The sequence below is a fragment of the Tinamus guttatus genome, unplaced genomic scaffold (genome assembly GCF_059628265.1).
Source record: "Tinamus guttatus ecotype Peru unplaced genomic scaffold, ASM5962826v1 Tinamus_guttatus_pri_ptg000138l, whole genome shotgun sequence".
Lineage (NCBI taxonomy): Eukaryota > Metazoa > Chordata > Aves > Tinamiformes > Tinamidae > Tinamus > Tinamus guttatus.
In genome coordinates, this window is record NW_028288672.1 from 3,346,489 (window position 1) to 3,358,920 (window position 12,432).

Consider the following 12,432-nt stretch of genomic DNA (forward strand, 5'->3'; position numbering starts at 1 on the left):
TAATCTTGTGAAAAACAGGCAGCAATTACCTTGTGGAAACAGAGTAGAATTCCTTTTTAAAAAGACATTCCTGGTCTACCACTGTTATATTTTTTACATCTTCTGCTTTTATACCCAAGTTAGATCCCATTATGGTCAAAAGAATTCCGCCACTTAGTGGTCCAGTTTTTGGCTCAATCTGTGTTTGGGAAAAAAAATACAAAAAAACAAAAACAAAAACAAAAAAAGTTTAAATACCAGTGATCATGTTGCTCTTTCGTATCATTTAAGGCTAATTCGACTTACCAGCACTTGAAATGAAGATTTTTTTTAAGAGCCATGTAAATATAATTAATGTTACTAGTTATTTATTAGCTCAGAACACATATTAATTAGTTCCAGATTTCCTGCCTTCAACCTAAACGCACAGTACACAATTCCAAAGAGACCCTGTGGCAGACACTTAGGTGCAAAGTTCTTGCTTGGTGTTTATTCTGCCTTAAATTTGCTCCATCCCTTAAAGCACTGTGATTTTGAGAAGCAAATGAAAGGATTAATAATCCAATAGATAATCCAGTAAGTATTTCACTGAGCCTTCCTAGCATTTCTATTTTGAATTTTTTGATTTTTGTTTGCTTGCTTGTTTTCCCCATGGTTCCCACCCTTTGGGTTCCTATGAGCCCAGCACACCTTCCAAGCAGTAAATGTGGCCCACGTAGCGTGTGCTGGAGTTTCTTCAGTCCCCTGGCCTTCCTTACTGCATCAAACAGAAGGATGAACTGATGCTTGTTAAGCAGTTTGTGGTTAAAATGCCGACTGAAAAAACCCTCTGGTGGCAGTGGCCATCTCTGAGGTAAATGGAGGACATGAACAAGCACCAGCACTCGGAGTATCTGCTGGGAGAGGGACCTGCTTTGCTAGTGCAACCGGAGCAGCTCCAGGGAGGCCACCTCAGGGCCAAGTGACCAGGGGCAGCCCCTGGAAGTCTGGGCTTTGACGTCTGCTGGGCCTGTGAGTGTAAGCAGCAGCAAGCCTGAGCGCGGGGGCTTGGCTGCTTGCTGCTCACTGTGCAACCCGGCTCCAGGATCACTTTTCTGACTATTTTCCCACTCTTTCAAATTTCCAAAGCCAGGTCTGTTACCCACCGGCCATGCCTCTGCACTGAACCCATAAATGTACTAGTGAATAAAATGACTGACCAGTTTCTTTTACAAATTATTTTGCACTAATTTGAAAGCAACAAAAGCTTTTAAAACCTAAACATATCAGAACATCTTTGGTATTTACTGTTAAATCCACCATTACATACAAACAGTATCGCAGGGTGAAAACACTTTTCTTCTTCTTTGCTCTCCTTTCCCTCCTCCTTCAAACCATCCTTATGGTGGCAGAGGCATTATGCGAGTGTTTCTCTCCATATGTTCTGTCGAGATTGCAGGATATCTGCCTTCCTGAGCAGACTTCAAGCACTTACCTGCCGCTTCCTCTTGGACACGGCACCACGGCCCGTCTCACAGGCCCTACCACACGCTCAGGAGGCTCTTCACGTCTCTGCCAGTTGGAGCCACAGACTTCAGAATCAATCAGTTCTTATCTTACTTGAGTGAAATATATCCCCTTTATGGTTCAGAGCCTCTGTCACAGAGTTGTGGCATTTTTTGATAGCTTAAGATACATTTTCATCAAACTGCGTGTTTTGAGTCCTAACCCTGCCACCACAGTGATTGGGCTTGCCCAACAGCAGCAGGTATCACTGCTTTGTAGGCAGCCACGCAGCCCAGAAAAGCAGCATTTGGCAACCGCTGAAAGCAGACCAGGGTCTGTCACTTTTTGCTTCAGCTGCTGGTGGACCAAGACAAATCGATGCCCTTTCCTCCTCCTGGGTGAGTGTGGCACCACCGAACTGGTGCTGTGCAAGGGGGGGCATTCGCCTCTCTCTCTCTCTGACTTCTTACATTAAACTTCTACAGCCCAGGGTTTCATTCCAGAATGGGCTGGAAAAAATCACTGGCACCTTGAAAACAAATCACGGCACAGAAACAACCTGCTCCCTTTTTAAACGCTGTGAAACAGGCTAGTTTGAAGCCTGCTAATGAGCCTGCTAAGGGCTCACATGTGGTGAACCTCTTTTATAGACGTCCTTTAGGTAGAACAGATTTCAGGACAGGAAAAAAATCCGTGCTAATTCCCAAGAATCAAGTGCCGTGTTTAAGCATGCACTGCTAGCCTGGCTCACAGCACAGGGAGAACAAGGCCTACAGAGCAAGGAGTCTCAAAGACTCCATTCACCCTCTTATTACGAGTCTTTACAAACCTTTCACACACATCACTACTGGCATTATTTCCTTGCAGCTATTTAGAGGCTTGCTTAATGCCCTAGGAAAAAAAGAAATGCCTTTCAGGATGAGCTCTCTTAGATGCTTTTTTCTCCTGAAAAATAATATACTGGGAGCAAGAAAAAAAAAAAGCAATCTTACGTGAGTAATTTCTGGATTAGGGCACGTTTCAGTAGGAGGAGCACGACAGAGTTTCTCATAAACACATTTGCTTGGCTTGCCTTCTTCTTCACACCAGACACAGTTGTAGTCTTCACTGGCCGCAAGGCATAAACTGCAGTCACTTCGTCCGTACGAGCAGTTGTACAGAGTCACTGAAATATGAATGGTAAATGCACTTAGACATCTCCCCCTGCTTCAAGAATATTCAGTGTATGATTGGAAGAAAAACTAATCCTGTGCACAAAGCCTCCCTGCTGCTCAGTTCAGTCCTGTGAAGAATATGCACTTAACTCCTGAATGATGCTGAAAGAAAACTGTATTTCTGATTACACAGAAAAACTTCAAAAACATGCACAAACGACCATGTAGAACCCAAATACACCTTTATCACTCAGGTTGCATCAAGCATTTAAACACAAAGGTGTTTCATAGTTCAAGTCCAAAGCCCACATACCCACAATGAACCTGGCTGTGCATCTGTTCAGAGACAAGTTCAAATGAACAGATCTCCCTGGGGCACCAAAAAGGAAGCCAGAAATGTTGTCAGGGAAGGGTATAACTCTCATATGTGTGTTGCTACGAGCAAACATCAGCTGGCATGGGGCCGCTGCCTGCCGCTTGGGCCTTTGCAAAATCACCACTAAAACCTGAAGAGTGTTATCCTTTCTCTGAACTAATATCTCTTCATTTCCCTGGGTCTTTACTTGTATCTCTGAATAAAGACAAACATTTTTTTTTGCTTTGTTTCCCCTTTTGCCTTGAGTTGCCACCCTGTTGTACACCCTACTCCTTCTGTGGCCTGCTTTAATCCTAGCTCTTCAGAAGCAAGAGCTGTGTTGTTATAGTCGTGCCCCTGTCACTGATGAACCACACTCTAACTGTCCTAGACACTAAGCTTATCTTGGCCCCCATCGCTCTTCCAGAACAATGCAGAGTCACTGAACAAAACTAATTTTCCCAAGTAAACACAAGCGTTGGGATGCAGCAGTGGGGTTCAGCACCACAAGGAAAGCCTGCATTTGGAAGGAAACATTTGGAGATGCTCTTGGGAGCCAGCCCAGAAGAAAACGAACAGGCTGAAAAGATGCCACACATTTCTCTGGGGGAAGTGTTCATGTTGTGCAGATAACTCAACCAGTCAGACCAGCCGTGCTCTGATTCCCTGGGCAGCTGATTATAATAAAAAGAACTTTTTGCCCCCTTGTTTCCCTGCCCCATCCCTTCATTCCTGCTTCTCTCTGCCCTCGGGCTGCTCTTTTTCTGGCCACAGAGTCTCACCCTCTGTCACCAAGGCTTGGCACTTGTTGGGTCTGTTTGTGAATCAACTTAACTTACTGCAACAGCAGACAACTATCCAGGTTTCCTCCTGTGCTCTCTCAGGAGTTAAATGTGTGCACAGATGGGAGTGGGGAATAAAAGACAGAGAATCAACACCTCCCTTTTTCCATGCTGATGAGCTGTTTTATGTGCTAAGTCTCAGGAAACTGTACCCTTTAATGTTTTTTTTTTTTTTCAAAAAAGGTTCATCCTTAAAGTGAGATTCAGTAAGTAAACTGGGATAAACAGATATGTTCAGAGGTGTGGAAGAGAAACCAGAACAATCCATCTGAGACTGCATATGGCAAAGGCCACAAAAAATGTCTATTTCAAGAAGGCACATGCTGAAACGTTCAGTCTCAGAGGAGAGGGACGCGTGCAAGGGCACCAGCAAAGCCACCCTCCAGCCACCGACGCCTCAGTGCACTGTCCTCCTAGATATCCTCCTAGGTTAGAGCAGCAGCAGGAGCTTCTGAGGTCTAATTCCAATAAGCTACCACATCAGATTCCTATCAAAATGAAAAAACAAATTGAGAACACCACTTTTCTACTATTTTTTTTTTCACTGTTTGGTGTAAATAGTATGCCCAAGACTTGGCCACAGTGTCTGCCATTTGCATTAGAGTGGACAACCTCTGAAGGGAAGTTCTCTGAATGCTGCATACTTAAACATCTCCACATTCACTTTCCCAGGCATAGCCTTTATTAGAATAACTTGGTTTTGTTCTTTCCCTTACAGTGAAGGGTTAATACAGAAGCGAAGGCTGATCCAGATTTTAACCTTTCTTACATCTAATCAGCACATCCACTTGATTACAAGCAGCTTTACCAGCACAAAACCAGTCGAGACATCACTGAAGGCGTATGGAAAGCTGAGAGGCTTTGACATTTGTAACAATAATCGATAAGAAGAAGTGTCCATTTGACTCAACTCCAATCTTGACTTTACAAGGAATCAATGAACACAAGGTAGGAGCAGCATCATTTGCCTTATATATTGAGCATGTCAATACATAAGTCATGGTAACTAACAAACATAATCCACATAGCATTTTCAAGAGCCTGCGTTATTAACTATTCACTCTGGATTCTGAATGTGATCCCAGAGCTGGGGGAAACTACTTTTGCCTTCCCAAACCCTGCACTGCCCACCCTTCCCACCAAGGGAGGGCACTTACTGAACAGCTTGGCCATCCCTCGTTGGGTGGACAGCGTTTTCCCTTGGCAAACAGCATTAATGGCATCACGTCTGGCAGTCCCTCACGTCCACATGCGTAAAGGCAACGCACAAAGCTGGAGCCTTAAAGCATGAAACACACCCCCCGCTCCCTGATCAGCTCATTAAATGTACCAGCAGCAAGCCACTCATTAGATTCAGCCTCTTATCCATCACCTTGAGATACCAGCTGTGAAATCATTGATAAAAAGGACAAAGGATAAAAGGGAGATATTGGATTCCATACTGTTCAGAACCCCGACGACTCGAGATGTAAAAACGCTATCGCAACTTAGTATTCACTAAGTGCTTCATACAAAGAAAGGTTTCTTTTACTGGCAAGTTCAAATGTGCTTCTCAGCAGCTCCTGCGCACCCAAAGTCAGTTCTTTTCAAGGTGCAAAAAGACCATTATGCTCTGGACTTCAGATGACAGGGAAATTTTAAAGCAGGAGAGAATTTGGATAAAAAAACTTTTATAATAAAAAGAGACATTTATTGATAATTTTTCCTTCCGTTTTTGCAAGAGCTCTCTATTTTGATCTGAATGATACCCTTTCTTTAATAACTCAGCTACTACTTTTAGCCTTTTTTTTCCAGGCTGTGTAATAGAAGGTGGGAACGTTTGGTCAAAATTCTGCAATTGAAAAAAACACAGCCTCGAGAATGGAAATTAAGACACTCTGACATTGTAATATGACCTCCCCAAAACATTCACGCCACGTCTTTTCTTAAGTGCTTTCAGCATTGCATACAGAGCCCTAGGGAAAACCTTCTAAAACCCACTTCTATGCTGCTTATAAGAAAGGGAATCAATTAAATACTGTACAGATGGAAAAAATATGGTCTGAAGATTTAATTCACAGGGGAAATTACTTGGGGGAAGTGTTAGTTCTCCTGATGTTGACTCATCACATAAGTAACAGGCACGTTGCCTAGCAGTTTTTGCAGGATTATGCCTTAAACTTCAATTCAGAGACTTGTAAGGTCGTCCCAATTCCCAGATACTGCTCTCCACAGATTTTAATGGACCTTCCCAAGTCAGCTCTAGATTAGGTCCACAGACATAATTGCTTCATCATTACAAGTTGAAAGAACTAAAAATAAAGAAATAGGCAACTTCTGTCAGAGACTAGGTTTTTATTTATGCTATAAACACTTAATATACTTTTCGTTGCCACAGAAATAAATGAATAAAGCCAAAAGATGAAAGCACAAGCAATGCTTCTGTGCATTGCAGATTGCCAGCAGACACGAAGGCTGCAGACAGAGCCTGTCACTCAGGAGCTGAGGCACTGTTTAGAGCTCAGATTTCAGATGAAGTCCACAGCAGTGGCAGTAAGAAAGATTACTTTTCTACTAATGGAGGGAGCAAGTTCATTGCTTTCACCTTTCAGAGAGTGGCAAGGGGAAACAGCCATTTAAAAAACAAACTACTGAAGTACTTTTTGACAGTAGGACTATGAAGTTTTTGGACTATGATTGCTTTTCAGAGTAAAATCAAATTTGAAAATACTGGCAACATTTTAAAAGAATTTTAAGCATTTTTAAAACAGCCTTCAAAATAAAAAATGCTGGCGCCTAATTCATGAGTTTATCATTTATTACATTTGCTCCATCAGAACTGTTTTCCCAAGACTAGTAACCATGCAAGAAATCTTAAAAACTGCCAAACTTACAAAGCAGTCAATTTTAATTTAGTCTAATTTACCTCCCTTTAATGCCATTTTTCATACTTACCCATCAGTTTGCTGTCAATCTTGACCCTTCCTGTTCTCATGGATAAGTTTAGTTGTAGGGTTTCATTTGCACTGTAGGAGAACTGAAAAAGAAGACATACTATTAAGACATTCATAGTTTCATTTTGCAAAGTTAATTCCATGCGTCCCATGATTCTTAATAACCAGAGCTTCAGAGCTATGAAGATTTTAGACACTACCCTAAACCTGATACATATGGCCTGTTTTTATTTCTTGGCCAATTATATTCACTGAAAAAAATGTTTTAATGAAGCTAATCCTTCACAGACAGAATTTTTAAGTACCAAGGGAGAGCAATACCTGGACACCTACTGAATCATTACTTTCCATTAATTTAATTTACGTTTGGCTATAAGCATTCAGGTGCCTGGGGTACTGCACAAGTCCAGCACAAATCGCTGCTGGACCGGCTGCACTCTTCCTCCCAAGCCATCTGGCCCCAGTATTTGCATGGATGCAGCAGACTCCCCATGGACCACATGGAGGGGGAATCTCTTGCATCTTTAGCAGCACAACCCCCTCACTACAACCAAAGCACAAGGTTCACATGCTTCAAGGCATGAGCTTTTGCTAGGGTTGAAAAAGACAGAAGCAGTATCAACAGGTGGGAAAGAAAAAGGAGCCAAAAAAACAACAACAAAAAGAAGCTTTATTAATTAAGTTTGTGCTTCGTGCCAGGCTCAAACGCTGCATAAATGCTAACTAGTTCTCTAAACTAAGGCTGTTACTTAGCTGGTAAGACTAAGTTTATAAGTTTAAAAAAAGGTTAAAGTCAGAATAATATTTGTGAGCCTAACTTTGAACTTGGTAGCTAGATGGTTATTTTGACTGTTATTTCTCTTCTCTGTTAAACAAACCTGAGTGAAAGACGTATAGCTGGCAAGTATGTAAACATGCCATCACCATTCCCATTTTTACAAATGAAAGAAAGTGTGTCATGGGAAAGGTAACAAATTAGTGTGTGGTGAGGGAGAAACTCTCATCTTCTATCTTTGGTGATTTCACTAGATGCATAAAAATGAAGAAAGTAAATAATAAAAAAAAAAGAGCAACCACCCAGAATTTCTCCAGGGACAGTTTTAATAACAAATCCATGAATGCCATACATAAAGAAACTAAAGAAGATGACATAGGGCTTTAAGGAGAGAGCTCAGGAACTTCCTTTGCTGCCTTTGAACACTAACACCAAAGGAGACTCTTTAGGAGATGCCGCTTTTTACCTCTAACAGTGAACAACACTTCTTGTATGGTTCTGGGCCTGAGTGGGTAATGGCGCAGGACTAGAAGAATTGAATATATATGGTGGGCAAAACATGCTTTCACATTTACCTCTTTAGTCAGAAATGAGAATTTTCCCTCTTCTGATTCATCCACATGAGCTTCAAATTTAAATTGGCTGTTTCCGACCACAAATTTTTTATCCTAATGGAAGAGAAAAGTTCAGCTTAAAATCTTAATAATAAAGCAAAATAAAGTCAAAGCGGCAGGCGATACCCTGTCGAGCACCGGAAGCAGCAGGGCCGAATGGAGAAGGGCCCAGTGAGAGGGGCCGCGTGCGGAGGAGGCCGGCGCCGCCCGGCCCGCCGCGAGCTGCCCCCTGCGGCCCTCGCGCTGCGAGCACAAGGGCAGAGCCGGCGCGCCGGCTTCCCAAGCAATAAGGAAAAGAGCCAAGGATCTGAATACGGGATAACTTCACACATCGGATGTGTTATTAGCAGGGCTGTGGGAGCGCTGCCCTTTCAGGTTTTCTCGGCAGGGAATCCGGGCAGAGCAGGAGTGTAAGAATTGCACAGGAAACTGGAGCGACACTTTATTTCTTCTGCCTCCCCAAGACCCCAGCTGGGTTTTCACAAGTCAGTCTGTGACGGCAGTGACAGCTTAAGGGCGTTCCTGTCTCCTGCCCAACTTTCCCCCTGCTTTTCCCCAGCTCCTAAATCCTACCTTCAGGCTGTGGCACCCATGCCGCCCTGGGAAAGCTCTTGGCACGGCTCTTCCATGATCAGATCTGGGAACTGAGCTCACTAAAAGTAACCTGGCCAATGAGACCAACTAAAACCACCGCGCCGATGCCGTGTTGGGTCACTCTCCTGGCCCACAGCACAGCTGTGCAAATAGCTTTGCAAGAGGAGGAGACACAGAAACAAGCAGTGAGGATATTTTAAGCCTGTGCCGTTGCTAAATACTTGTAAAACTACAGGCAGTCCATGGGGAAGCAAGACCACCTTCCCTTCTGAAGCCTTCATGCAAAGGAGTAGTCCCTGCTTTTACCCAGAACTGCTTGAATCTTGGAAAATATGGCAAATAAAAAAAAAAATTGATTGCTTTATCCCTCCATCCTGCTTCAAGTGTTAGCAAGTCCTCCCTTGCTGCCGTCTAAGCCTCATACCTCAGAATATCAGATCTTATCCTATTCATTTGCAGATACTTGTTTCAATACTGGAATCACAGGTAACTCAAGGACCTATAATTGACTAATTATCTAAACAGAGCAGTGCAAAGAAGCCACCTTTCCCATTGCCCCTTCATCCGCCAGGACAGGCAGAGGCCACGAGAGATCCTGCGCAGCCCTGGGGCTGGGAACAGGCAGGGGACCTTGCTCCTGTCTCCGAGAGGTTTGTGCTGCACAAGGAACACGACCTTCTTAGAAACTGCACATAGAGAATGAGCTACTGAAAAGTCTTCTCTGAAGGTTTTACAGCCTATTCTATTTCACAGAAAATGTGTGCCTCCTCCAATTTTAAAGCACCTTTTAAATCTCCCAGAAAAACACTGCCTTGCTTGCTTTATTCTGCATTTCAGTATATCATGTGTTTTTCAAAAGTGTTCAAATTCTGGAGCTGCTGCTATACAAAGCTTCCCCACACGCTTAGCAGAACACATTGGGGATGGAGGGAAGCTTCTGTGTGTGGCAGCTGCCAGCCTGGAGTGAAATGCAATGAGGAGCTGCTAGACTATCCAGCAGAAGGCTATGAAGCTACATACATCCATTAGTCTGGGTGCAAGAAGAGACACCTAACAAACACTGAGAAGTGGGTTATACCTCAGACACCCAAGACAAAGGCAAGTCCAAATGGGCAATTGCTTTTAACTAAAGTTTTTGAAGGCTAACAAGGTTCTCTCAATGCTGGTACACCTGTTTCTTCTTTTGCACCAGTCTCGCAGGGACTCAGATGGAGAATATCTCTTAGAAGTTGCATGCAATACAAAGAATCAATACTAAACTTTTCTTTGGTGCCTCTCTCAACTGCGTGTTCTGGATGTGGCTGTTCCCAAAAGAATGATGATTCACTTTTATTTGCTATTGAAATATTTTCAGGGGAAGGGGGAGAAAGATACTAAACAAGTCTCCTCTTAGTATACCTCAGCAAAGGACTCCACAGCAAAGGCCTTTACAGGAGATCTCATCACTGTAAGAAAAGCATTCACAGGCAAAGAAGAGCCTAGAAAATTCTTAGCTTATTCTTCCATCATCAGTTCTGCAAAGGCAGTTTTAGCAGCTTTCCACTTTCCTCACTCACTGTGAAAGGCCCAAACCTCTCTGCTGATCTCCACACAAGCAGAGATGCTTACGTGCATTTTGCTGGCCAGTACATTTGCACATCCATAATGAGTCAGGCTGCGCGCTGTCCCTTTAAGCAAGGCACCGATTAGATCAAGGAAATAGAGCTATTATTCAAAAGTGACAACAGAACATTTATTTTTGCTGATCAACTTTTATCTAACCAAAAATGTCAGCAAGAAAAGCAGCAGGAACAAAATGTATATATACCCATGTTCTAATCAACAAAGTCTTTAAAAAAACTATCTGCAAATAAGCTATTATATCCAGCATATCCTACAGCAACATCATTCCACATGAGAAGCCTCGTGCTATGTAATGGGCTTTGGGCCAAGCCCTGTAAAAAACTCTTCTCCTAAATATGCTTCTCCTGAGCCACCTTGCCCACCAGGAGAATTTCACCCAAAGGCTGAGCATAAATTATGCCCTTACTCAAATGAACTCATTGCTTTAACTATCATCACCCTTAGACAGAAATTCCTGCAGGATTACGACCGTTTCATGCCTTTTATGTCTATTTTCATATGAACTTAGAAGCCTGTGCATACAGCTGTCAGTAACTGCGTGTGCCCTTCAAGTCCTGGCAGGGGAAGTGTTATTATTTTCATTTAAAAATGAACATCTGTATCAGGATATGTGCATATGGGGCTGCTCCCATGACAGAGACGTTCCCACATGGCTCTTATCTAAGAAAAATTATTCTAACATCATTTGACACTCACTTCTCTACAGTGCCCTTCCAGCCTAGGGCCTATACGTTTATTTTACTTCTTAGAGGTCCCAGTTAAATAAATGCATACAAGGTCTGGTCTGCAGGCACCCTGTTTAATACTGCCAATAAAGCACTCGAATCCACCCTATGTGTCTGGCTTTGTTAAAGGTAATTGATATCTAACAGGAAAAAGGGCTTGCAGAGACATTTGCTTTTCCTTTTGTCTATGACTACAGAGGGATTTAAGTGCTTATTCAAAGAAATGATAAACTAGACACACGAGGCTCATTCTGGGGCGGGGGGGGAAGGGTTACTTCTGCTATTTCTCCTCCATAGAGAAAGAGGGTCCTCCAGAAGGCAAATTCAGCACATCTTTATTATGCAGCTGCCCTGAATTTGTTCTCAAGAGAAAATGGGCTCCTCCACTCATTATCCAGGGAGCAGACAGAGGTTTTCCACAGTTTCTCAGCTCTTTGCAGCGCTCGACCAAAGCCTCCCGAATTCCTGCTCCGGGCTGAGCGGCCGCGGCTCCGTTTGCCAAGGGCCGCGTGCGCTGCACCTTGCGCAGAACATGGGTCAGGTCAGACCAGTTTCCCACCCCTAAATTCACGTTCATCCTTCCAGCCACCAGCCCCAGACACTTGAGATGATAACATAAAATTCACAAAATCCACCTCTCATTGGTTGCAGGTATCCTAAGGTCCTCAGGCAAAAATGCCTGTTTTTGAACATGTGTTTGTACAGCACACGTTATTTCAGCGTTTACGAGTTGACCTTTCCCTGAACACTTTTCTTCTTATGTTGTCTTTAGACTGCAGACCTGCTTAGCCTTTTCCACCCTTTGCAGGCAGAACAGCACTTCAATTTGGCAAAAGGCAAAAAAAACCTTCAAAAAACAAGTGCCTTCTTTCCCTTGATAAATGGTGCGTAGTTTAAGCAATCAATGAATTCTCCAGTGTATCCACCATCAATTCATATTTATACAAAGACATCGCAGAATCAAACAGCCAAAACTAACACTATCTGAACCATCATCTAGATAAAAAAAAGTGATTTTCAAGCCTCACTTGCGAAGCTAACAATAACATTTATGCCTCAAGTACATTATTAAATAACAATTAGAAGCTTGCAGTTAAATTCGGGCTTCCCAAAAGCTTTGTAATTGACTTTCTAGAAGCAAGTACTGAACTAAAGAAACCTTTGCTACAGCTCAGCAAATACCAGATCTTCTGGTTTGATGGTCAAAGAAAAAAAAAGGCTGAATATAAAAAGTCCTTTTACCCAAACCAAAGGCATTTAATTTCTAAGTACATATTTTTCATCTGAAAAGTGCAAATTGAAGTAAGCACATTGAATGGTGTTTAGAACCAAAAAAAAAGAAAAAAAAAGCAG

At 42.8% G+C, this 12,432-nt stretch overlaps 1 protein-coding gene across 1 annotated transcript in view; it reads right to left on the bottom strand.

Annotated features, from left to right (window-relative positions):
* The window catches only part of PLXNB2 (plexin B2), a 111,098-nt gene that overhangs the window by 48,886 nt on the left and 49,780 nt on the right, over positions 1-12,432 (bottom strand). Inside the window, exons 11-14 of the mRNA XM_010227980.2 lie at positions 8,099-8,191; positions 6,750-6,831; positions 2,457-2,629; positions 30-178 (exon numbers count right to left, since the gene is read on the bottom strand). Of these exons, the coding sequence (XP_010226282.2) occupies positions 30-178; positions 2,457-2,629; positions 6,750-6,831; positions 8,099-8,191 (497 nt within the window). The remainder of the gene's footprint in view (positions 1-29; positions 179-2,456; positions 2,630-6,749; positions 6,832-8,098; positions 8,192-12,432) is intronic.